Source organism: Chiloscyllium plagiosum, chromosome 4 (genome assembly GCF_004010195.1).
Source record: "Chiloscyllium plagiosum isolate BGI_BamShark_2017 chromosome 4, ASM401019v2, whole genome shotgun sequence".
In the NCBI taxonomy this organism is placed as follows: domain Eukaryota; kingdom Metazoa; phylum Chordata; class Chondrichthyes; order Orectolobiformes; family Hemiscylliidae; genus Chiloscyllium; species Chiloscyllium plagiosum.
In genome coordinates this window covers 4,941,666-4,968,491 of record NC_057713.1, presented here as the reverse complement: position 1 = coordinate 4,968,491, position 26,826 = coordinate 4,941,666, and the positions used below count along the sequence as shown (strand labels likewise).

At 45.4% G+C, this 26,826-nt stretch overlaps 1 protein-coding gene across 5 annotated transcripts in view; it reads left to right on the top strand.

Annotated features, from left to right (window-relative positions):
* Window positions 1-26,826, top strand: part of LOC122548822 (carbohydrate sulfotransferase 9-like) — a 120,072-nt gene that overhangs the window by 54,071 nt on the left and 39,175 nt on the right. For 2 of the 5 annotated variants that reach the window (XM_043687634.1, XM_043687635.1), the window contains exon 2: window positions 15,271-15,470. In XM_043687634.1, the coding sequence (XP_043543569.1) occupies window positions 15,308-15,470 (163 nt within the window). In that variant the 5' untranslated portion in view covers window positions 15,271-15,307. Of the gene's footprint in view, window positions 1-678; window positions 951-9,547; window positions 10,300-15,270; window positions 15,471-26,826 lie in introns of those variants that run through there. The other 3 variants (XM_043687632.1, XM_043687633.1, XM_043687631.1) reach the window with 3 other exon arrangements.

The following is a 26,826-nucleotide window of genomic DNA, read 5'->3' as shown; positions in this document are numbered from 1 at the left end:
TGTCTGTGTGTGTGTGTGTGTGTATTGTCTAACTGGAGCAAGAGTTTGTTACTTTTATACATCAATCAGCTTGCAATACAATGTTATTTGCCTTACTAATTGCTTGACTATGCCTTCAGTGTAAATATTGCATTCACATCAAACTGATGGTCAGTGAATGTTTGTGCAAATAAAACTCTTCCAATCCAGATCTGAAATGCTCCAATGGGAACTTTTGATGAGAACAGCAAATCGCTCATTTCATTGCAGCCTCATATCAAAATGAACAAATTGCTGTTAACAAATACTGTTAGATTAACTCAAAACTCTAAAATGAGACTGGGTTGATCCACTTATTACTGGACTTTGTAATTCCTGCCTTTGGTGAAAGTTGATTTGCATTGGGGACGAGGCATTTTTAATTGTAATCCCCTCAGTCTTCTCTCCTTATTTCACTCTCATGTAGAATTTCTTTCTCAGCAAAGTTATGCCTGTGAATGTCTAATGCAGAGGCTGTAGTTGGTGAAGAGCTGGTGCTGCTATTTGATATCTGCCCATTCCTGGGTTGGATGGATTTATCGGAGTGGGTTACTGTAGTCACTGAACACAACGTGGGAGTGGCTGATCATGCTGATTGTTTTATACCAGATGTTAAATTTGAGGCAGGACAGAGAAATTTACTGCTTTAATCTCTCTCTCTCTCTCTCTCCTCACATACACACAAACATACAGACACATCAGAGATTATCGTCTGTGTGTGTGTGTGTGTGTTTGGAACAAGAAGTGGGAGCTCTAGTATTCTCCCATTTCCAGAGAGGTGTCAAGGCTGAGGCAGACAGAGAAGGAAAACAGTAACATGGGAAAAGGTTTCAGGCTATTACTTCTCAGGGCAAGGAATGTGTTCACTCGTGCAACATCTGCAAAGCTCTGCTGACTGTGGAAACAGAGCGAGAATCATTTTCTGTGAGTGGGTGAGTACTTTTTTTCTCTCCAAAAGAAAATATCAGATTATCTTGCTTTTGAGGCTCCGGCAGAACCTGAGAATTTACAAAGAGCCTGTTGAGTGGAGGAGCTCTGGGGAGTTTCAGCAACTGTGCGAGCACTGTGTGTGTTTTATATTTTGCAGAATGGCTCACTGTGTGCAAAAGGTTCCATTGAATGTAGGAATCTGCAAGGGTTTACAATTCTATTGCAAGTGACAGCCTGCCTTCAGGCACCCCTCTTTCTGCCTGAAACATTGCAATGTGGTGATAAAGTATTTTACCTGTCCGCCTCTGTCTGTGTCTGTTTGTGTGTGTGTGTATCTGTGTCTAACTGTGTGCATGTGTGTTTGTTTGTGTCTGTGTGTATCTGTTTGTGTGTGTATCTGTGTCTAACTGTGTGTATGTGGGTGTGTGGGTGTTTTTATCTCTCTCTATGTTGTTTAAATTTAGTATATGTCTCCAAAGTGGTAAGTGGTGGGGGAGGGAGCTGTGAGCTTACTTGGGTAAGTGTGACATTACTGACTCTAATAAAATGCGAACGTGAATTGAGAGTACAAGAAAAGACAAGAACTAAGAATGTGGGGATGACATTTTTCTGAGATGGCAACAAGGAACCAATGATGGGAGGAGAAGCTGAATTATTTTTTATTCACTTGTGGGAAGTAGGCATCACTGGTTGGCCCAGCATTTATTGCCCATCCCAAGTTGCCCCTTGAGAAGGCGGGGGTGAGCTGCCTTCTTGAACCGCTGCAGTCCACATGCTGTGGGTAGACCCACAATGCCCTTAGGGAGGAAATTCCAGGATTTTGACCCAGCGACACTGAAGAAAATATTTCCAAGTCAAGATTGTGAATGGCTTGCAGGGGAACTTGCAGGAGGTAATGTTCCCATGGATCTGCTGCCCTTGTCGTTCCAAATGGAAATGGTTGAAGCTTTGAAAGGTGCTGTATAAGGAGACTTGGTGAATTCCTGCCGTGCATCTTGTAGGTAGGACACACTGCTGCTACTGAGCGTCATCATGGAGGGAGTGAATCTGCAAGCTACCCTTCGCACTACTCATTCTGACTTTGGAAACATATTGTGATTCTTTCAAGAAGGCAGCTCACCACCTTCTCCTCAAGAACGACTAGGGACGGGCAATAAGAGCTGGCCCAGCCAGCGATGCCTACATCCCATAAATTAGTAAATACAAATGAAAAGAAACTTCCCCACTGAGAGAGTGTTCAATCTCTGGAGCTGTGGGAGCTCAGTCATTCAAGATGAGAATGATGGAGTTGTGGTTACTAATGACACCAAGGGGTATGGGATGGCATGGAAATATGGCATTGAGGTTGATGATCTAGAATGACTCAGTAGAGTTGAAGGGCTGAATAGCCTACTCCTGTTCCTATTCATTAATCAACTGCTGAAATAGGGTCTATCCAGTTTGTAAACCCATCGTTGCAAGGATTTGAGAAGATAAAAAAAAAATTGTGAAAATAAATTTGTAATTTTTTATTGTTGGTTGATGAGTAGAAAAACAAAATGATCATGCATATTTTCACCATGAGGTAATCCTGTGCTCGTGATATGTATCAGTATTAATTACAATTTTGTGTCCTTTTTGTTTTTCCAAAAGTTGTTTGACCATTAATTTCTCATGAAAATGATGTCACTTGAACCAATAAGTCTGTGATAAATTAATCATCGCTTGGCAAAGTCTCGGATTTAAAAATTCACACCCTTGTTTTTAAAACCCTCCAAGGTTTTACCTCTTCCTTTTCTCTGTGAACTGCTCCAGCACCCCCTAATCCTCTGGGATCTCTGTATCTCATTAACTCTGTCATCCAAGTCACACTTCCTCAAGGAGGTTCTAACACAAAGGCACCAATGTCTACGTCCAGGGAAAATTACGCAACTTAAAGTGTTGATGCCTTATGACCAGTCTCCCAGAATTAAGCCAATGTACATTATCAAAAAACGATTTACATTTTTGGCACCTTTCGCTACCTCAGAATTTCCCAAAGTGTAACATTGTTAAAGTGCATTCAATATATTTTTCCTTTATTCTAACATGAGATGTGGTCATCAGTGTTGTCAGCATTTCTTGTCTAACTCTAACTGCCCTGAAACAGAGTTTCTTTCTTGACCCTTTTCATGCAATTCCTATAGTGTGCCCATTCGGCCTATCGAGTCCTCACCGACCCTCTGAACAGCATCCCACCCAGACCCACACTCCCTAATCCTGTAAACCTGCATTTCCCATGGCTAATCCACCTAGCCTGGACAGTATGGGCAATTTCACCCGAACCTGCACATCATTGGACTGTGGGAGGAAACTGGAGCACCCAGTGGAAACCCATGCAGACACGAGGAGAATGTGCAAACTCACACAGACAGTCGCCCGAGGCTGGAATCGAACCCGTGTTCCTGATGCTGTGAGGCAGCAATGGTAACCACTGAGCCACCGTGCCACCATTTTGGAGGGCAGTTAAGAGTCAATCACAATGCTGTGGGTCTCGAGTCACATGTAGACTAGACGAGGTAAGGGTGGCAGAATTCCCTCCCTAAAGGACATTAGTGAACCACATGGGGTTCTGGACTATTTGTTTGTGGTAGTGAGTTTCTCATTCTCACTGTTGCAGTCTATGCCAACTCTGATTCACTGAAAGAGCTACTGCTAATGATGAAGGTTCCTCTTTAAGAGTAGAAAATGACAGGTGCAGTGTGGTTGAGAGAAGCCGCATTTTGTTCTAACTAGAAGTCTCCTTCCGTTACTGATAGAGTTTGCTGAGAAAGCGAGGTCTGCAGATGCTGGATATCAGAGCTGAAAATGTGTTGCTGGAAAAGCGCAGCAGGTCAGGCAGCATCCAGGAAACAGGAGAATCGACGTTTCGGGCATAAGCCCTTCTTCTTTCCTGAAGAAGGGCTGATGCCCGAAACGTCGATTCTCCTGTTCCCTGGATGCTGCCTGACCTGCTGCGCTTTTCCAGCAACACATTTTCAGCTCTGATAGAGTTTGCTGCCTATTAGCAACTAATTGCAGATTACACTGATATGATAGACATTGTCCCAAAGACCTTGAGGAGGGTCTGATGCAAGGTTTCCATCCTTTGAGATCCCAAATCATTCTGCCACCAACTCGATATGACTTCACTATGTTGCGTTGTACTGATATTATTTCAGATACGTTACTTGCTATTCCTTGGGGAAAGGGATTTCTTCTGAATTTCCAATTAGATTAAAGACTTCCACTTCTTTCAATGTTTTAAAATTGATTTCCAGGATGTGGGTGTCACTGGCCAGGCAAGCATTTGTTGCCTGTTCGAATTGCCCAGAGGGTTGTTAAAGTCAAAGAATCATAGAATCCCTACAGTGTGGAAGCAGGCCATTCAGCCCATTGAGTCCACCTAAACCTTCCGAAGATCATCCCACCCAGTCCCACCCCTGTAGCTAACCCACCTAACCTACACGTCCCTGAACACTGTAGGCATGGCCAATCCACCCTAACCTGCACATCCCTGGACTGTGGGAGAAAACTGGAATATCCAGAGAAAACCCACAGAGACACGGGGAGAATGTGAAAACTCCACACAGACAGTCGCCCGAGGCTGGATTCGAACCTGGGTTCCTGGTCCTGTGAGGCAGTTAACCACTGAGATACCATGCGACCCCCCATTGCTGTGAGTCTGGAGCCATTTGGAGGCCAGACCAGGTAAGGAGAGAAATTTCCTTCCTTAAAGGGCATTAGTGACCTAGGTGAGGTTTCTCCCCGTCAATTGGGCACGGTGTCACAGTAACCATTAGGTACTGAATTCCAGAGTTTTACCAATTTCAATCTCTACCATCTACTATGGTGCAATTTAAACCCAGGTCCCTGGGAACATTACCTGGGCCTCTGAATTAATAGTCCAGCAGTAATATCTAGTAGGTCATCATTTCCCTGGGCATATCTAAAGCACTTTCCAGCCAGTGTAGAGCTTTTGTGGTGTAGGCAATTTGACTCCTGATCCAGGAACAGCAAGCTGATGAAGCAGATGTAAAATTATGGTTAAAAACCATAAATCCTATTTCTTGTATTCTTATGGTTTCTCTGCAACTGTGGTGAAGTGAGTAACTACCTACCTCCAATGTCTGATCATCATTTAGTTCAAGTCCTACTCCAGGACTTGACTGTCACACAAGATGTATTTATAATGTAGCTGAAAATGTGTTGCTGGAAAAGTGCAGCAGGTCAGGCAGCATCCAGGGAACAGGAGAATCGACGTTTCGGGCATAAGCCCTTCTTCAGGAAAGGCTCAATTCCTGAAGAAGGGCTTATGCCCGAAACGTCGATTCTCCTGTTCCCTGGATGCTGCCTGACCTGCTGCGCTTTTCCAGCAACACATTTTCAGCTCTGATCTCCAGCATCTGCAGACCTCACTTTCTCCCCGTATTTATAATGTAGCCAAACAGGTTGATTCTAAAATGACTGTGGTCCCTGGGAAGTGAGCAAGGATCTTCTTGTCACCCAGTGTGATGAGGCAACCTGCCCACAATCAAAGTCTCTGTGCACATGTTCCCCGTCACACGGTTCAGTCTATCTGCCGATGGGTTCCTGAGCTCCAACTGAAGTCTCAGGGCTCTGCTGATAACCTGACTTCCTGCCAACCTTTCGTTGTACCTTAAAATTAAATCTGGCTCCAAACAAAGGAAATTGGTTCAGTGAATCGGTCTCAATTCCTTTCTCATAGGCTAGGCTGGTTAAGACGTTTTGAATAAATAAAGTGCTTAATTTGCACTTTTAACAGAACTGGATGCCTTCTTTGAACACTGATGGCTATTTAACTGAGAAATTTATCATCTGCCAAAATTAAAGCCAAAATCACTGTGATGATGAGGAGTGATAGCATTATCCCACTTTAAAACCATGATAACAGGTTTGTTTAGATCAAAAACCCAGCTGGTTAAAATAGAACGGTGATAATAGATTGCAAGAAAAACCAAAAATGCTAAAAATATTTGACCTGAAATGTTAACTCTGTTTCTTTCTCCTCAAATATTTCCAGCATTTTCTGTTTCAGTGCTGGCACAGGATTCTGCTTTTCAAGTAATTAATTTGACTTTTTCAATTGTTCTGTTATGAATTGTTGGCAAGACTAATCAATATTTCCTGCCTGAGGGTAATAACTGCAGCCTGTTTGCAGAGCAGTTCAGCACAACTCAGTGTCTCGTTTGGACATTTACAGCTCAGTAACATTGCTGTGGGTCTGGAGTTACACGTAGGCTTGACCTGATAAGGATGGCTGATTTTCTTCCCTAAAGGGAACTAAAGGGATTTTTATGACAATTGGTGGTAGTGTCAGTCCCTGAGGCAAGCTTTCAATTCCAGATGTATTCATTAGTTTAATTTACCTAGAATCATGGAACCCTACAGTGTGGAAGCAGGCCATTCAGCCTCTCCAATGAGTACCCCCCCCCCGACACCCTCAACTGTGCCGTATCCCTGTAAAACTGTATTTCCCATGGCTAAACCAGACAGCCTGTGCATCCCTGGGCAATTGCCCATGGCTAACCCACCTAGCCTGCACGTGTTTGGACTGTGGGAGGAAACTGGAGCACACCCATGAAGACATGGGGAAAACATGCCAGCCCCACATAGAGAGTCTGGGATTGAACCTAGATCCCTGGCACTGTGAGGCAGCAGAGCTAACCACAGAACTACCCCTGAGGTTGGGTTAGAACACTTGTCCCCAAATCAGCTAGATGTAAGCCCAGTGATATTGCTGCTAATTCCCTCATCTCGCTGTTTTAGATTCCAGAAGTGTACAGTTTGAGTTTAATGAACATCATACTCACTTCAGTTGTACCAATCTTTTCTTATTGTTGCTTTATCATTTACACTTAAGTTGCTGTAAGATAGATTTAGCTACTGGATTTCATGGATTTATCTAAAATAAATATCCCTCCTTAGACATCCTCCTTTTTGACCAGACCACCATACTATAATCCCAAACCGAGGAGCTCTGCATCCCACCTTACATCCCAGAGTACTCAAGGAAGTGTCCTTGGAAATTAAAGTTCTGTAGACTCTGGAGCAGTCCTACAGATTGGAGGGTGGCAAATGTAACCCCATTATTTAATAATGGAGGGAGAGAATTACAAGCCACTTACCCTAACATCAGTAGTGGGCCAAATGCTTTTATAAAAGATATGATAACACAACACTTGGAAAGCATTAATAAGATTAGAGGGCCAATATAGCCTTATAGAAGGCAAATCATGCTTATCAAAAATTGTGGAGGTTTTTTCAGCATGTAACTAGTAAAATAGATGAAGGAGACCCAATGGATGTGGTGTATTTGAGAAGGCCTTTGATAAGATCTCTCATTAGAGACTGCTGGGCAAAATTAAAGCCCATGAGATTGGGAATAATACATTATTATGGATTGAGAATTAGTTTACCGACAGGAAACGGGGGAATCAATGGATCTTTTTCCAAATTAGTGACTGGTGGAGTACCTCAGGGATCAGTGCTTGGGCCCCAGCTATTCCCAATCTATAACAACGACCTGGTTGAGGGAACTAAATACAACATTCCCACGTTTGCTGATGGCACAAAACTGGTGGTGGGGCATGGGGGGGGTGGGGGTTGGTGCCGTGAGTTTTGTGGAGGAAGCAAAGGGGGCTTCAGGGTAATTGAGACAGGTTGAGTGAGTGGGTAAAGACATGGCAGATGCAGTACAGTGTGGCTAATGTGAAGTGATACACTCTGCAGGGGCACCCAGTCATACAGAAAAAAAAAAAACGACCATGAAGGGAAGATGCAGCTCTGATATCAATAGTCACATGCTGTCAGGAGTGGAGGAGCTGGAGAATGGTGCTGTAATCAGTATTTCAGACTGCGAACAGACAGCTTATAGGTGGGAGTGAGAGAGAGTTATTATAGTCATAGAGACATACAGTCCGATGACTGTATGATGTACAACACTGAAACAGAACCTTTGGTCCAACTCATCTGTGCCAACCAGATATCCTAACATAATGTAGTCCCATTTGCCAGCACTTGGTCCATATCCTTCTAGAGCCTTCCTATTCATACCCATCCAAGTGCCTTTTAAATGCTGTAATTGTACCAGCTTCCACCACTTCCTCTGGTAGCTCATTTCATACATGCACCACCATCTGCATGAAAAAGTTGCCCCTTAGGTCCATTTTAAATCCTTCCCCTCTTACATTAAATCTGTGCCCTCCAGTTCTGGATTCCCCCACCCCAGGAAAAAGACCATGATTTTGTAAGCCTCTATAAGTTCACCCCTCAGCCTTCAACGCTCCAGGGATAACAGCCCCAGTCTATTCAGCCTCTCACTCTAGCTCAAACCCTCCCAACCCTGGCAACATTCTTGTAAATTTTTTTTCTGAACCTTTTCAAGTTTCATAACATCCTTCCGATAGGAAGGAGACCAGAATTGAATCTAGTATTTCAAAAGAGGCCTAACCAATGTCCTGTACAGCCGCAGCATGACCTCCCAATTCCTGTACTCAATGCTCTAACCAATAAAGGAAAGCATACCAAACGCTTTCTTCACTATCCTGTCTACCTGTGACTCTACTTTCAAGGAACTATGAACCTGTACTCCAAGGTCTCTTTGCTCAGCAACACTCCCCATTCAGTGTATAAGTTGTGCCCTGATTTGCCTTTCCAAAATAGAGCGCCTCACATTTATCAAAACTGAACTCCATCTGCCACTCCTCGGCCCATTGGCCCATCTGGTTACCCTTAGATAAGTCTAGGCACTGATGAAGCAGACTGAGATCAGGAGCAGCCTCGTGTGCAGTGCATGCACCCACTACACAGAGAACCCATAGCAGGCAGAATCTGTGCAGGATACCAACGCAGGCTTAAATCTGTGGAATCCACTCATTCCATAGGAACTGCCATCGCAGCTGAAAGGACATTGGCACTGATACTCATTCAAGACATGAAGTAAGCTGTTAGTGCTCCACCCTGATCAGTCTCGGGAGCAGATACATAAGCACTCTGCCTAGTCCCAGTCTGTTCAGGGAGCTTGAAGGTCAGGAGCATGGGGCTGAATTACAACCCAATAATATATAACCAAATAATACATATGTGAGATAGCCTGTACATGACCACAAGATTACAACCAAAATTCAGATGGCTGGTTTCTGTGAACCATCTTATTTCCTGGATTGTCCGGGACTGCTACACGCAGGGAAACTTTGGGATCCTGGAGGTGGATAGATTCCTATTAAGCAAGGGGTGAAAAGCTATCAGGTATAGGTGGGAATGTGGGACGGACGTTAATATCGGAACAGCCATGATCTCCTGGAACAGGGCAGCAGACTCGATGGGCTGAATGGCCTATTCCTCCTCCTGATCCACCCGCCTTCTTGTCACTCAGATTGGATCGGATCTGTTTTGCTGTGAAATAAACGGGGGAGGGGGGGTTCAGATCTCGCCAGGTGAAGGTGGGTAGATCCTGAACAAATCTAAAAGCAGCCTGCTGTGAGAGCAGGAGGAGCAGCTCACATCGGTGAAGGTGGTGTGTGTGTGTGTGTTTGAGAAGAGAGGGGGAGGTGTGTGATGCTATTGGTGAGTCAGATAGAGCTCTGTACAATGCACTCTCTTCCAGCCAAGCACAGCGTTACGAACAGCGATAGCTGATATGGAGCACCCAGGCCTTTATGTGAAACAGAAGCTATTCTCTAATGATGGTAATGGAAAATAAATTACGAGAGCAGCCTTTATCTTGTGGACCGACGGGTAATGTAATATGGTCAGACAGCTTTGAAATAATTAATCTGTTGTAGGAATAGAAGACAGCATTGTGATTGCAGTAATCTGATTTTTGCAATGAAACGGGAGTGAAATGGAACGAGAGGACATAGTTTGATTGCTGTTTCTCTTGAAGACAATTTTCATTTTTGATAATGAAGAAAATTGGATGAAAGGACAGCGAGCGTTTTTCTCTCAGCTCTGGCTGACGTCCAAGGGAGACTTCCTCTCCCCGGACATCCTGAGATTGACTGACCCAGTTCTCTCTCCCTTTAAACAGTTCAACAGTAAGAGTTCCAAACTAAGAACAGTAGGACAGCTTGGTGTGCGTGACCGAAATAAACACTCCTTATGCAAATGCACAGCAATCGAGTTGCAAATTTTCTTTTTAATTCTCTCACGGATGTGGGTGCCGCTGGCTGGGTCAGCATTTATTGCCCATCCTTACTTGTCCCTCCAGAAGGTGGGGGTGAGCTGCCTTCTTGAATTGCTGCAGTCAACCTCCTATGGGAGGTTGCCCTCAGAGAGGGATTTTGGCCCAGCGACACTGAAGGAACATCGATATATATCCCAGTCGGAATGGTAAGTGGCTTGGAGGGGAACGTCCAGGGGGGTGGTGTTCCCACGTATCTGCTGCCCTTGTTCTTGGACCTGAACCCATCCAGGCAAATGGGGAGTATTCCATCATACTCCTGAGTTGTGCCTTGTAGATGGTGGACAAGTCTGGGGAGTCAGGGGGTGAGTTACTTGAACATTGAATTGCAGGGGTAAATCTGCTTAACATGGTAACAGGCACTGAGTCAAGGCTGAGAGGAGGTCAAGAATGGCAATTGAATGTGCCAGGGCACCTGCTGCAGGACTCTATGCTCTCTCTTCGGAGGGTTTGTGGGTGGGGGAGCAGGATTGGGCATACCAGTGTCCCCAACCTGCTATTGATTGTGTATGGAGAGGGCAAGACGCAGGGGATCTCCCAGAGGGAGGAAACAGTAAAGAAATTGGGAAAGAAACAAACAGGTGGAATTCCCTCGTGGAGATTCATTTTAAACAGAATGAATGTTTATCTGGGAAGAAAGAATTTGTAGTTAGCAGGAAAAATCTGATTGCCAGCAAAGAAAAAGAGTTCATCATTAATATGATTCTACAATTTAAGATCAATGGCACAAGAAATATAAGTAATTTCCTACATGATGTAAATCCAGGGTAATACTATTTGAAAGTAAAGTTTCGGTAGGGCAGTTCAGTCCTGTGTATTCCAGTGTGTGGGACCTCTCAGTCATGCCTGACAGCCTCACGACCACATCTCCAGGAGATACTGTTGGTTTGGTCAGTGTGAGTGCTGGCTTTCAGTGCTTGAGCAGGTACAGCAGTGCATCTGTGAGGCTGGGAGTCACATGGACATTCCTGAAGAAGGGCTCATGCCCGAAACATCGATTCTCCTGCTCCTTGGATGCTGCCTGACCTGCTGTGCTTTTCCAGCAGTGCATCTGTGAGGCTGGGAGTCACATGGACATTCCTGAAGAAGGGTTCATGCCCGAAACGTCGATTCTCCTGCTCCTTGGATGCTGCCTGACCTGCTGTGCTTTTCCAGCAACACATTTTCAGCTCTGATCTCCAGCATCTGCAGAGCTCACTTTCTCCTAGTCACATGGACAGCAAGGTTTTAAACATGGTCGCCCACAGCTTCAGAAAGTGCAGTCCACGAGGGAAGGGATGACCATCAGTCAGAAGGGAGTCAAACAGATAGTCAGGAACCCCCCAGCCAGGGTGCATTACACTCAAGACCAGATTCTCTGAGTTGGAAAACTGGTGACGGTGATGGTTCCTCTGGGGAGGGCAGCCAGAATCCAGCTACATAAGGAGGGGAGCAAAAAGCGAGGGAAAGCTATAGTGGTAGAAGGTTAATCAGAAATAGGAACAGGCAGATGTTTCTGCAGCCGCACTTGTCTCCAGGATGGGGTGATCTCTCTCTGGCAGGATGTCACGGAGCCTCTACAGGGCATACTGAAGGGGAGAGGGTGATCAGACAGAGACCATGGTACACATTGGAAATATGGACATTGGTAGAGAGAGAGAGATGAGATCCTGAAGCAGGGTTTAGAGTAGAGTTTTAAAAAGCAGGACTTCATAAAAGTTGTGATGTCTGGATTACACCTCGGGCCATGCGCTGGTGAGTACAGGAACAGAACCCCCAGACGAATGCACAGCTGAAGAGTTGGTGCAGGAGAAGGGGTCTTTTGATTCCTGGATCACTGGGACCATTTCTGGGAGAAGTTGGGCAGGTTGTGTCTGAACCGGAACTGGGACCAAGTTCCTTACAAGCAGCTGTGCTAGTGTGGTTGGCAGGAGTTTGAACAAATTTGGGATAAGGAGTGAGGCACAGTAGGGATGATCTGCAGATAAATATAGAATAAAACAAGTCAGTCTGTGAGGCGGAGCATATATGGTCAAGTTAAGACACAAGGAAAATGGCGGACTGGCTGGCATTTACTTTAATACAAGGAACTGAAAAAGTAAGGCAGAAGTGTTGAGGGCTGATTAATGCATGGGGATGGGATAGGATAAGGGCGTCTTCACTGTCACTGGGTCAATAACCTGGAATTCACTCCCTAATCGCATTGTGGGCCATCCCACAGAAGGTGGATTCAAGAAAACAACTCACCACCACGTTTTGTTCGAGATGACAGAATCCTCGCATTGCTTAAACAGGACATTCGGCCCATTGAGTTCACACCGACCCTCCAAAGAGCATCCCACCCAGACCTAGGCCCCTGCTCTATCCCTGTAACCCTGCATTTCTCATGGCTAATGTACCTAACCTACACATCCCTGAATACCATCGGTAATTTAGCATGGACAATCCCCCTAACCTGCACATCTTTGGACTGTGGGAGGAAACTGGAGCACCCGGAGGAAACCCACGCAGACACGGGGAGAACATGCAAACTCCACGCAGCTAGGGGTGTGGGTGGTAGGTGTTGGCCTAGTGATATTATTGCTAGACTATTAATCCAGAGACTCAGGTAATGTTCCGGGGAATCCTGGTTCAAATCCCACCACTGCAGCTGATGGAGTTTGAATTTGTTTTTTTTTAAAAATCTGGAATTAATAATTTAACAATGACCATGAATCCACTGCCAATTGTTGGAAATGTACATCTGGGTCACTCATGCCCTTTAGGGAAGGAAACTGCCATTCTTACCTGGTCTGGCCTACATGTGACTCCAGACCCACAGGTTGACATTTAACTGCCCTCTGGGTAATTAGGAATGGGCAATAAACGCTGGTCTAGCCAGAGCCACCCATATCCCAGAATGATTTTTTAAAAATCCTTGGTATTGTGGAGACATAGTTGAGAGAGGGACAAGACTGGCAGCTCAAAGTTCTGGGGTATTGGGTCTTCAGATGAGATGGAGTGGGTGGAGGGCGGGGGTGTAATGGTGCAATGTTGATCAAGAAGTCAAACGCTGCAAATGGAGGATTGCTATCTTGTAATGTTCCTCTAATGAGGCATATCAGAAGAATTTTGAAATAAACAGGGCAGTCATTTTGTTGGGGGTGTGTCATAGACATTCAATCAGTCAGGCAAAGACAGAAGGATGCATATTAGATTAGATTAGATTCCCTACAGTGTGGAAACAGGCCCTTCGGCCCCACACTGACCCTCCGAAGAGTAACCCACCCCCCTCTGACTAATGCACCTAACACTATGGGCAATTTAGCAGGAATTATCGGCAGTGCTTTGCCCGGAGGACCACTGAAGATATAACCTAGTAGGGTAACGAAACATCTGGAAATGAACCTTCCAGCTCAGCGAACAAACCTACACCCAAATTTGGCTGAATTTATCAAATACTGTGCACAGTCCTGGTCCCCACACAATAGGAAGGATGTGATTGCATTGGAGAGGATACAGAGGAGATTCACCAGGGTAGGAATGATTCAGTGGTCTGCTACACCCAGCTCTTATTCTCTGGAACTGGGTTTCAGCCTGGTGCTGGCTGCTTTGTAATGCCCAAAACAGCCGAGCTCTGTTATCGACAATGAGAGCTTACTCCTCCTCAATGTCTTCATTCTCCTCATCAGATGACAGCTCTTGCTACCGCAGCTACCACCCCATCTCATTGTGCACTCTGATGGTGCACAGTTACAGTGCACCAGGGCGATGTGGCACATTCCGTCCTGGAGAATTCCCCGCAGACCTGTCCATACTTTCAGCAAGCCCAGTGTCTGCTCCATCACATCCCTGACATTTGTACCATCTTGGCGAAGGTATCACTCTGGCTGAGGGACTGACACATCCCAATAAAAAGGGAGAACCTGCTGAACTCTGACCTTCTCCCCATCCCAGACTCACCTCGATCATTCAACTTTTCATCGTATTCAGGCCAGTCCATCATCATACCCACATGACCTACAGCACAGTGCTGGTCCCCTTGTCTCATAGCACCCTTAGAAATTTTTCCTTTGTTCAGCGTTCCCCTCTCTTTAACTTCATGTCCCTACTTTCTGTATCTGAGATGGCAATGTTAGATTTACAAGCACCACTGCACAGGGCAAACCACTATTGACCAACATTTGATGCAGAAACACGTTACTCTGTGTGCATTCCAAACAGATAACGCAATGATCAGGAATGAAACCTGGATGGAGTTTTTGGAGCACAGCTCATGGTGGATACCATCAGCATTGGGCTCCGTCTGAGACTAAGCTCTCTCCCCCTCCCCCACACTGCCTCCATGACTCTATTTATCTCTCACTAACAGTTATTTCCACCCAGCTTCCCCCTCCACCAAGTGGAGACCGACCACAATGAACTTCTAACTCTCCCCCTTGAACGTTGACATTATATCTTATTGATGCCAACTCTGTTTCTCTATGCCCAAGGTGGTGGTCACTGCCAATAAGCCCCCATCCTGTAGCTTACCATGACCCCATTAACACGTGGAGCACCAGGATTGTATTGGCCTGTGAACTCTGACTGGGTTCAGTGGGCAGCCACTGGACGTGACTGACCCAGTCCCTGTCCGGTGTCTTTACAGCCCCCTGGCTGGTGATATACAATTCCCCCTGACTGCTACTGCTGCTGACCCCACAGCACTGACCACTGCCCAGACTGTAGTCAGACAGAACCCCACCTAACCATCAGTGTCCCCAGTGGATGACGGATCACAGCCAAACCCCTGGACTGTGTGCGGAATGAGCCCCCCACTGGAACTAATGGCGGACCTGCTGGAACTTGCAGGGGGTGGTGTTCCCATGTATCTGCTGCCCTTGTCCATTGAGGTAGAAGTGGTCCTGGGTTTGGAAGTGCTGTCTGAGGATCTTTGGTGAATGTTTGCTGGGCATCTTGTAGATGGTACACGCTGCTGCTACTGAGCGTCGGGGGTGGATGTTTGTGGATGTGGTGCCAATCAAACGGTTTGCTGTGTCCTGGATGGTTTCAAGCTTCCTGAGTGTTGTTGGAGCTGCCCCCATCCAGGCAAGTGGGGAGTATTCCTGACTTGTGCCTTGTCGATGGGGCTTTAATAACCAGAGCTGTATCTGTTTCCTCAGGATGTCCAACGCGAAAATATGAACGCATGAAGATGAAATGCCACAATGTGTGAAGGCCATGCCAAGAGGAAGATGCTGTTATAAAGGTTCAGCTAAAGACATGAACCTGAGACATATCTTTTTGTCCATTTTGTCATTTGGAGTGGCTGGGCTGTTACTTATCATGTATTTCCACGTGTGGATTGAAGAACAGCCTGTAGGTGAGTCAAAGCTGCTTTGGTCTTTTGACCTTGTTTTCACAGAAAGTGCAACCAAACCTGGAGAGGAGGGACCCCTCCTGTTTAGACATGTTTGAGCAGCTGAGCCCCATTAATGTGTGGGGAGAGGTGGAAAGTTTAAGGGGGGTACACGCAGCAAGTACTTCACGCAAAGTGTGGGTGGGTGGGAACGCGTTGCCAGCAGAGGTGGTAGAGGCAGGCACGGTAGATTCATTTAAGATGCGTCTGGATAGATGCATGGAGTAGGTGGGGAGCAGAGGGACACAGATGCTTAGGAATTGGGCGACAGGTTTAGACAGTACATTTGGATCGGCTCAGGCTTGGAGGGCCGAAGGGCCTGTTCCTGGGCTGTAAATTTTCTTTGTTCTTTGCCTTCTGGGCAATTAGGGACAGGCAATAAATGTTGGTCCAGTCAGTGTCAGTGACACCTTTGTCCCATGAATGAATAACGTGATCAGTTTTATGTAATTAATTAAATGCCTACTTTGCCGATTGCTAAAGGATTGACATTTCGTTGAAACATTTGTCTTGCAATCATCAGGACAACTCACAAGAATACCGACATACAGAGGATCATTGTGTACTGTTTGAGAAGAGATTGCTAATAGGTTGGCAAATGGTCTCTGATTAGTTGACATGTTTCCATGGATACTGCACCAGTTACTGAATGAATTTAAGTCATGCATCTTAACTCTGGTTGGTAAAGACATTTGCCTGGGAAATGAACCTGAGAATCGCTGTTGTCTATTTTGTAGAGTTGATATTGGTGCAGTGTATGTGCATGTTCTTTCTGTCTGCAAAGGGCAGGATGCTGTGTATTAATATGTACAGTTTGATACATGGAGGTGAGCCACACAGCAAACCCAGTGAACTATCTTAAATTGGTTGTCACTGTGTCATTCTTCACACACTCAGGATTATTTAGCTTGCAGTGGCTCAGTGATTAGCACTGCTGCCTCACGGCGCCAGGGACCCAGGTTCAATTCCAGCCTCAGTCTGTGTGGAGTTTGCACATTCTCCTCATGTCTGCGTGAGTTTCTCTGGGTATTTTGATTTCCCCCCACAGCCCAAAGATGTGCAGGTTAGGTAGATTAGCCATGCTGTCCAGGGATGTGTAGGCTAGGTGGGTTAGCCTTGGGAAATGCAAGGTTACAGAGATAGGGTAGGGGGATGGGTCTAAGTGAAATGTTCTTCGGAGGGTTGGTGTAAATTCGATGGGCAAGGTAGCCTGCTTCTACACTGTAGGGATTCTATGGATTGTTACTCTCAACCATCAGTCAGGATTAAAATTATATCTCTCCCTCTCACACCTGCCTTCAGGAAATGGACTTGCCTCTGACTTGCTAAAATGATGGTCTTGTCAGTGATGCCTTTTATAAAATTCATATATGGGCAGCACTGGCTGAGTCAGCACTTATTGCCCAGAGGGCAGTTAAGAGTCAATCACTTTGCTGTGGGTCTGGAGTCACATGTCGACCAGGCCAGGTAAGGATGGTAGATTTCCTACCCTGAAGGATATTAGTGAAACACTGGTTTTTACTGCTATCAGCTAATGGTTACAGCTAGACCAACGTTTTTAATTTCAGAAACTGCTGAAAAAGCTCAGCAGGTCTGGCAGCACCTGTGAAGAGAAATCAGTGTTAATATTTCGGGTCCAGTGACCCTTTCTCATGATCTGTTTCTGATTTACAGCATCTACAGTTCTTTCAATTTCTTTATTAGATTCCCTACAGTGTGGAAACAGGCCCTTCGGCCCAACAAGTCCACACCGGCCCTCCGCAGAGCAACCCACGCAGACCCATTTCCCTCTGACTAATGCACCTAACACGATGGACAATTTAGCATGGCCAATTCACCTGACCTGCACATCTTTGGACTGCGGGAGGAAACCCACGCAGACACGAGGAAAATGTGCAAACTCCACACAGGCTGTCACCCGAGGCTGGAATCGAACCTGGGACCCTGGTGCTGTGAGGCAGCATTGCTAACCACTGAACCATCGTGCTGCCCCATTTTGTATTTTTATTCAGTTTAAACTTTGATTATTGACTAAGTCATGCTCCTAGAGTCCCACCCTGGGGTGATAGCCCAGTGATGTTCCCTCTACACCACTGCCTCCCCATGCCTGAGTAATGAAGGGGGGGTTTAGTGCTGTGGGTAAATGCTGCAGGAATATGAAGATATGGAAACATAAAAATAGTAGGAACCAATAGTAGGCCATTCGGCCCTTCGAGCCTGCTTTGCCTTTCAGTATGATCATGACTAATCATCCCACTCAGTTCCCTCAGCTTTCTTCCCCATACTCTTTGATTCCTTCTAACTCCTTCTCAAAAATATTCAATGTTCTGACCTCAACCACCTTCTGCGGCAGAGTATAAAACCGGTTAAATAATGTTTCAACAGGCTTTTTATGGAATCAATGAGGTTGGTCCTACAGTTCTGGATGCAATGCATATTGCTGAAGTCTGTTTATTGTGAAAAGTCTCGTTGCTATGTTTCCATCTGGGTAATAAACGAGCAGGAAGCCTGCTGGAGCTGGGGTAGCTTTCTGTGGTATTCATTTCCTGAAGGCTGGAGAGAGAAATCCATACCAGCCAGGTTCTGAAGGCTTCTGTAAACTGTGGGACATACAAAATACCCTTTTTATGACCCTAACGCACTTTGACTTTTCCCCTTGTATGATGACCATGACCCCCAAGTTGGTAAATATAATGTCAAAGCCTGAGCAGTGAAATCACTGCTTCCATTTTCTCTGGAGGAAGGAACAGTTGAAATAATTGCTTCATGGTTTATGAGCCAAGAGCTCTGCACTGAATCTCACTGGTGATTACCTTTTTATTCATAGAGGTGGAATGTTATTGGAGAGTTATAACTCTCTAATGTTTATGGAGGTTCTGAACATTTAAAACAAAGAACGTTAATTCTAAAACATTTCTCACAATCTCAGGACGTCATAGGGGTCTATAACACAGGTTCCTAACACCCTCTGGGTGAATACATCTTTCCCACATCCCCTCTAAACCTCCTGCCCCCTTAATTTAAATCTATTCCCCCTGGTTATTGATCCCAGCATCTGTCTGTCCTGTGTCCCTCATCATTTTATCCATCTCAGCCATGACCCCTCTCAGTCTCCTCTGCTCCAAGGAAAGCAACCCCAGTCTTTCTTCATCACTGAGACTCTCCAGCCCAGGCAACATCCTGGTAAATCTCCCTCTGCACCCATGCCCAGTTCTATCCCATCCCTTCTAGAATGTGGATTCTAGAACTGTACACAATACTCCCGCTGTGGCCTTATCAATGTTTGATATAGTTCCAGCATCACCTCCCTGCTCTTCAACTCTATGCCTTGGCTAATAAAGGCAAGTATCCCATATGCCTTTTTTACCTACATGTTCTACTACCGCAAGGGACTGGTGTACGTGCACACCAAGGTCCCTCTGATCCTCAGTGCTTCCCAGGATCCTACCGTTCATCATGTATTCACCCTGCCCATTGGATGTCTCGAATCTCTTTAGTCACTGTTGTAATGGAGGAAACATGGCAGCCAATCAGTGCACAGCAAAATCCCACACACTCAAAGCAATGTGACATCGACCAGACCAGACCGGTGATGCTGATTGAGGGATGCCAAGCCCTTCTTCCAGAGAGTGCTGTCGCCCTGAAAAGTCAGCTGAGGATTCATTTTCTGGGTTGAAGCTGTGAGAACAGTCCCTCTGACAGTGCAGCACACCCTCCATGCTGCACTCAGAGAGACTTGACCCTGAAATTTTCCAAATTAGGTGCAAGTTTGCTCGAGCCCAAAAACTCTTGGATATTATTCTGTTAAACGTTGACCAGCAATAATTCAGCATGACAATTATTCACACAAAACAAACTAGCCTGACATCACATAACAACTGCTTCATCACAAAGAAATTCAATGTAAGTTTAAAATGGTTGTCACAGGCTGTGGGTGACACTGGCTATGCCTAGTATTTAATGCTCCTCCTAACTGCCCTTGAGGACATGGTGGTGAGCTACTTTCTTGAACCGTTGGTATCAATCTAGTACAGCTGCACCCACATTGCTTCCCAGAAGCAGAAGAGCTCTATAGAGATATTTCTGAAGACATTAGATGTCTTCTACAATTCCCCTCCTTCCCTCTCCCTTGCTGTGGACAAATACCTCCAAGATTTCCCTCCAAGCCACGCACAATGCTGACTTGGAAATATCTCACCCCCTCCTTCAATGTCAATGGGTTAAAATCCTAGAATTCCTTCCCTGACAGCATTGTGATGTCCCACCACTAAAACTGGGTGCAGTAGTTCAAGAGAGTAGCTCACTGTCACCTTCTGAGGGGGCAATTATGGATGGGTAATAAATGAAGACCCAACCAGCAACACCCACATCCCATGAGTGAATAAAAAAAGAGACATTCCGCCTCCTCACTGTAGTGATTGGCACCAGTTGGGTCTTATTGACAATGAGATCCCTCACTGGGGTTGTTAACATGGGCCAATCAGGGAGCCCTGGCTGACAAATATAAACAGGGGATTTCACACACACCATGGGTGTGGGGAAAAATAAGCACTACCGCAGTTAGGCGGTAGTGTGAGAAAAAAAAAATAAACAGGGGATTTAGAATTCCTCAGTTCGGGGACTGACTCCGAGCTGGCTGGTCACAGTAAATAAAGGGTGACTTGGTGACAGGATACCAGCCTCTATTTCACACACAAAGAACAGCCTCAACAAAATCCGTCTTCCCTCAAACCACACGTTTTATATCAAGAACAATTTTTTCTGTGTACTTCCCTGTACAAAGCACAGAGTGAAATCACTGTTGCTGGAGTTTCCCGATTAAGTTACAAGTATCAGGTTACATTTACCAGAAATGTTCTAAATTGTCTTTTATATTTGACCAACCATTGGTGGCGACGTTCCAGAATTAGCTCAGTCCTCGTGAATTCAAACAGCAAAGGCAGTAACTGTGCAGGTTCACTGCTCTGTCAGTTTCTTTCTCTCTCTCTCTCTCTCTCTCTCTCCTGCACTGACCTCACCATGTGCTTCCTTTGCCTGTTCCTCTCCCTTTTAAAACTGCTGTTGTTTTGATTTTTTTTTTCTCCAAAGTTCCAAAACAATGCAACAGTATATAAAATAGTAATTGCTTCTCCTGGAATTTAAGGGAATCACCTCCAACACCTAAAACATCTCAAAAACAGAGCAGCTGTTACAGCCAGAAATTTTTCCTGTCTTCCATCTTGAGCCTCTTACTGAGATACTTGTATCATCGATAGTCACAGATGAGGTGCCCGAAGACTGGAGGCTGGCTAACGTGGTGCCACTGTTTAAGGAAGGTGTAAGGACAAGCCAAGGAACTATAGACCGGTGAGCCTGACCTCGGTGATGGGCAAGTTGTTGGAGGGAATCCTGAGGGACAGGATGTGCATGTACTTGGAAAGGCAAGGACCAATTAGAGATAGTTAACATGGCTTTGTATTTGGGAAATCATGTCGCACAAACTTGATTGAATTTTTTGAAGAAGTAAAAAGGAGGATTGATGAGGGCAGAGTGGTAGACGTGATCTATATGGACTTCAGTAAGGCGTTTGACAAGGTTCCTCATGGGAGACTGATTAGCAAGGTTAGATCTCATGGAATACAGGGAGAACTAGCCATTTGGATACAGAACTGGCTCAAACTTAGAAGACTGAGGGTGGTGGTGGAGGGATGTTTTTCAGACTGGAGGCCTGTGACCAGTGGAGTGCCATAAGGATCAGTGCTGGATCCACATCTTTTTGTCATGTATATAAATGAGTTGGATGTGAGCATAAGATGTACAGTTAGTAAGTTTGTAGATGACACCAAAATTGCAGGTGTAGTGGACACGAAAGAAGTTTACTTCAGATTACAACCAGATGGATCCGGACCAGATGGGCCAATGGGCTGAGAAGTGGCAGATGGAGTTTAATTCAGATAAATGCAAGGTGCTGCATTTTGGGAAAGCAAATCTTAGCAGGCCTTATACACTTAATGGTGAGGTCCTAGGGAGTGTTGCTGAACAAAGAGACCTTGAAGTGCAGGTTCATAGCTCCTTGAAAGTGGAGTTACAGGTAGATAGGATAATGAAGAAGGCGTTTGGTATGCTTTCCTTTATTGGTCAGAGTATTGAGTACAGGAGTTGAGGGGTCATGTTGCGGCTGTACAGGACATTGGTTAGGCCACTGTTTGAATATTGCGTGCAATTGTGGTCTCATTCCTATTGGAAAGATGTTGTGAATCTTGAAAGGGTTCAGAAAAGATTTACAAGGATGTTGCCAGGGTTGGAGAGTTTGAGCTATAGGGAGATGCTGAATAGGCTGGGGCTGTTTTCCCTGGAGCGTCGGAGGCTGAGGAGAGACCTTAGAGAGGTTTACAAAATTATGAGGGGCATGGATAGGGTAAATAGACAAAGTCTTTTCCCTGGGGGTGGGGGAGTCCAGAACTAGAGGGCATAGTTTAGGGTGAGAGGGGAAAGATATAAAAAAGACCTAAGAGGCAACTTTATCACACAGAGGGTGATATGTGTATGAAATGAGGAAATGGTGGAGGCTGGTACCATTGCAACATTTAAGAGGCATTTGGATGGGTATATGAATAGGAAGGGTTTGGAGGGATATGGGTCGGGTGCTGGCAGGTGGGACTAGGTTGGGTTGGGATATCTGGTCGGCATGGACGGGTTGGACCGAAGGGTCTGTTTCCATGCTGTACATCTCTATGACTCTATGATGCCAAAGTCCTAATAAATTATTTAGAAAAAGGGATCAAGTGTGTTCCGTTGGGGCTCAGACACCTGAGGTCATGGGCTGAGGGCCCAGGTTGGAAGTAATACCATATAAACATATAAACAAGGGACTGGTATTGGCCACTCTGCCCTTTGAGTCTGCCCCACCATTCAATGCGATTGTGGCTGACCTGATTTTAACCTCAACCCTACATTCCTACATATCTGAAATTAAAGTGGAGCCAAATGTGGTGACTTATACACTGTATTTTCATAACTATAAGTGACAATAAATTGCTATTCTATTCTATTCACTCCCCGACAATCTTTCATTCCCTTGGTTATCAAGAATCCAAGTGCTCTGTCTTAAAATTACTTAAAGATTCTGCATCGTTTGCCTTTTGAGGAAGAGAATTCCAAAGACTCACAAGTCTCTGAGGGAAAAGAAAATATTTCCACATCTCTATTTTAAATGGGCAACCCCCTTATTATCAAACAGTGGCCCTCTAATCTGAGATTATCCACATCTTTTCCTCATCCACCCAGTCAACTTCCCTCAGGATCTTATGATTAAGTCATCCCAAACTCCAGGTGATACAGGCCCAGCCTTTTCTCATAAGCCATTATACCCATATATTCGTTACAGTGCAGATAAAGGCCATTCTATCCATCGTGTCTGCATTGATCATCAAAGAGCATCCCACCCAGACTCACAACCCCACAATTACCATGGCTAATCCACCTAGCCCACACCTCCTTGGACCCTTTGGAACAATTTGGCAAGTCCAATCCACCCAACCCGCGCATCTTTGGACTGTAAGAAGAAACCAGAGCACCCGGAAGAAACCCATAAAGACACGAAGAGAATATGCAAACTCTGCATAGGCAGTTGCCCAAGGCTGGACTCAAACCAAGACCCCTGGAGCTGTGAACCACAATGCCATCCTTCCAGGTGCCAGTCGAGTAAACTTTCTCTGCACTAACACCCTTCTATAAATACAGTGAGCAGTGCCGTACACCAGACGTGCGCTCACCAATGCATAGCCTCCCAACTCTTGCAGTCAATTCCTCTCACAATAAATAACTGTCTATCCAATTTCCTGATTCATTTCCTGCAGGCTAACCTTCCACGATGAACTTTAATGTCCACACCCAATGACATGTGACATAGATTAGATTTGTATTTCTCTGAGTAACAAAGTTTAATTAGATTGAGGCCTTCAAGAAGATTAAAAGTGGTGGCTAGATAGCAGTTAGACAGAAGCTAACACCCCCCCCCCCCTCCCCCCAGGTGGTGGGATGGGAGGTAGGAGTGGTGTGGATGGGAGCTGGTGCACAACAAGGGAACGGGACAGAACATCCCTGCAGCTTTGGAGGCTGAGGGTGATCTTATGAAGGTTTATAAATCATGAGGGGCATGGATAGGGTGAATAGACAAGGTCTTTTTCCTGGGGTGGGGGAGTCCAGAACTAGTGGGCATAGGTTTAGGGTGAGAGGGGAAAGATATAAAAGAGACCTAAGGGGCAACTTTTTCACGCAGAGGGTGGTGTGTGTATGGAATGAGCTGCCAGAGGAAGTGGTGGAGGCTGGTACACTTGCAACATTTAAGAGGCATTTGGATGGGTATATGAATAGGAAGGGTTTGGAGGGATATGGGCTGTGTGCTGGCAGGTGGGACTAGGTCACCTGGGATGTCTAGTTGGCATGGACGGGTTGGGCCAAAGGATATCTTGCCATGCTGTATGACTGCATGCCTCTACTGCTTTCTCCATCTGCCTTGCCACTTTCAATGACCCAAGACTCTCTGCTTCTGTACCCACTAAAAAACCTAATGTCTATATCCATGAAATTTGGTTAACCGTCATACAAGGCTTAGTGTATGTCAAGGACATTGTACATTCAGTAACTAAAGTATCGCTTCTGTTTTTGAATAAATCATTTCAAGTCGAAGCCCTGAAAGTGAGATGGAGTTGGATGTTCTCTCTCTGCTGGCCCAGACACATGGGCTGAATGGCCACCATCCATCCTGTAAATTTCTATCACACCACATGGTCTGCACACGATGAGGGAACAGTGTGTTTGGATTCTCCTCCTGCCTGACTCACTTGTGCGCTTAGCATCACTGCTGCCTGGGGCTGCTTTGGATCTTGGGACCTCAGCTTGCTTTTTGGAAAGAGACTGGAAAATCCTTTCCCAGCTCCAGATGTGAAACAGTTGTTTGAGGATTAAAGGCAGGAAGATGATGAAAAGAGCAGGCGATTGCAGTATGCGAGGTGTCAGGGAGCAGCTGGCCCTGAGGTGCAGCCCCAGGCTCCAGGTACAGAGGGAAATCTCAGGTTCACACCGACCAGGTAGACAACGTCTGCTACAGGTCCAGGTGGCTGTAACGACAGGATCAATCATTTCAGGAATGATCAATAACCTCCTTTGTGTCCTAGAGCTGAATTTGTTACAACTATAATACCTGCCTTTCTATAATACCCTGATAAATACTATCAGTTACTGATAAATAGTGTTAGCTACTAGTAAGCAGTATTCATTACTGGTATATAGTTACTTTGAATGCTGCCAGACTAAATTGACTCAGGTGTATAATATATATATATATGGAGGCCATTCGGCCCACTGAGTCTGTTTTAGCTGTTTTGAAGAACTTATTCCCATCCGTTCCACACATCCCCACAATACTTACTACTTCTCAAATTCAAGTCTTCACACGCTCATTCCACTGTTTGCACTCGGTCTTCTTGTCTGAGAGAATGAAAATGGTTAGCATCCTCACAGATGCTTCTTCGCCAGCTGTTCAACTAGAGATTCCCACCTGACCATTGGGAAGGAGCATTTTATCGCAGAGGCTTTGAGGATATCCCCGAATCTGTACCATATTGACCATTCAGGCTCTTGTCCTTATTCCATTCCAACTCTCTACAATTTTACACACTTGTCTTATGAGGAGAGATTGAGCAGTTTAGGCCGATGCTCCTCTGAGTTTAGAAGAATGAGAGGAGATCAAATGGAATTCTGTAAGGTGCTAAAGGGGATTGACACAGTAAACATGGAGAGGGTGTTTCTTCATGTGGGGTAATCTGGAATGAGAGGCATAAGGCGGGGCAGATTTATAACAGAGATGGGGAGGGATTGCTTCTCTAAAAGGGTCATGAATCTGTGGGATTCACTGCCCCAAGAGTGGGGGAGGGGGGGGGGGATGCTGGGACACTGAGTAAATTTAAGGAGGGGATAGACAGATTTTTAACTTAGAAAGGGGTTGGCGGGTTATGGGGAGTTGAGGCAGAGATGAGATCAGCCATGATCATAGTAAATGGCGGAACAGGCTTGAGGGGCTGAATGGCCTACTTCATCAGTTCTTATTTTGATCCATCAAATACACAAATGAAACAAAATTCAGATCTAGATTCACAGTCTAGAAGACATATCATTACAAGTGCTTTTTGTTGCCATTTGCAAAGTCCCAACAAGTTATCAACCCCTCCACCAGCTCCCTCACACTATAATAATGCAGTGGTCCACAGAACTGAGCAGAATACCATCAGTATAAATCTGGTTTCCCCCACCCTATCCAACAGGGAATTCCATATCCTGAACACTTGTGGCAAAAAGCTATTCTTCATGTTTACTTTCATACAGTAATGTGTGTATAACATGGACTTTGTACGTTCAGTGACAAAGGAACTGCTGCACATTTTGAAAAAAAATAATTTCAGTAAAGAAATTCAGTGGTTATGAACGTACAGACAAACACAGAAAATTGGGAGCAGGACTAGGGAACTGACTCCCCAAAGTCTGTCCACCATCTACAAGGCACAAGTCAGGAGGGTGATGGAATACTCCCCACTTGCCTGAATGGGGGCAGCTCCAACATCACTCAGGAAACTTGACACCATCCAGGACAGAGCAGCCGCTTGATTGACACCACATCCACAAACATCTACTCCCGCCATCACTGACAGTAGTAGCAGTGTGTACTGTCTACACAGTCCACTGCAGAAATTCACCAAAGATCCTCAGACAGTACCTTCCAAACCTGTAACATCTACCACAGAATCACAGACTTATTATAGCACAGAAGGAGGCCATTCAGCCAGTTATACCTATGCTGACTCTCCAAACAAGCATCATTACCTAGTGCCAATCTCCTGCCTTGTCCCTATTTCCCTTCACATTATTTCTGACCAAATAATCACCCACATCTCCTCTTGAAAGCCTCAGTTGAACCTGTTTCCAGTGCAGTGGTGGTGTCCCTATCTCTGAGCCAAGAGACCTGGGTTCAAGTCCTACCTGTTGCAGAGGTGTTTAACATTTAATCAGCCTGCCCCACATTCACACCCTAAGTATCCACTGAGTGAGAAAGTGTTTTTCACCCATCGCCCTCACTTTGTTTGTACTTTACATTAAATCAAAACACTGAGTTTTTTTTTATTTTACAAGCAGGAACACCTTCTCTATATCTGCTGTATCCAGTCCCCTCATCGTTTTGAAAACCCCGATCAGATTTCCTTGCAGCCTTCTCCTCTCTAAGGGACAACGGCCCTAATACTCCATACATAGTCCCCCAACTCCATCCATACCCCCCCCCCACTCC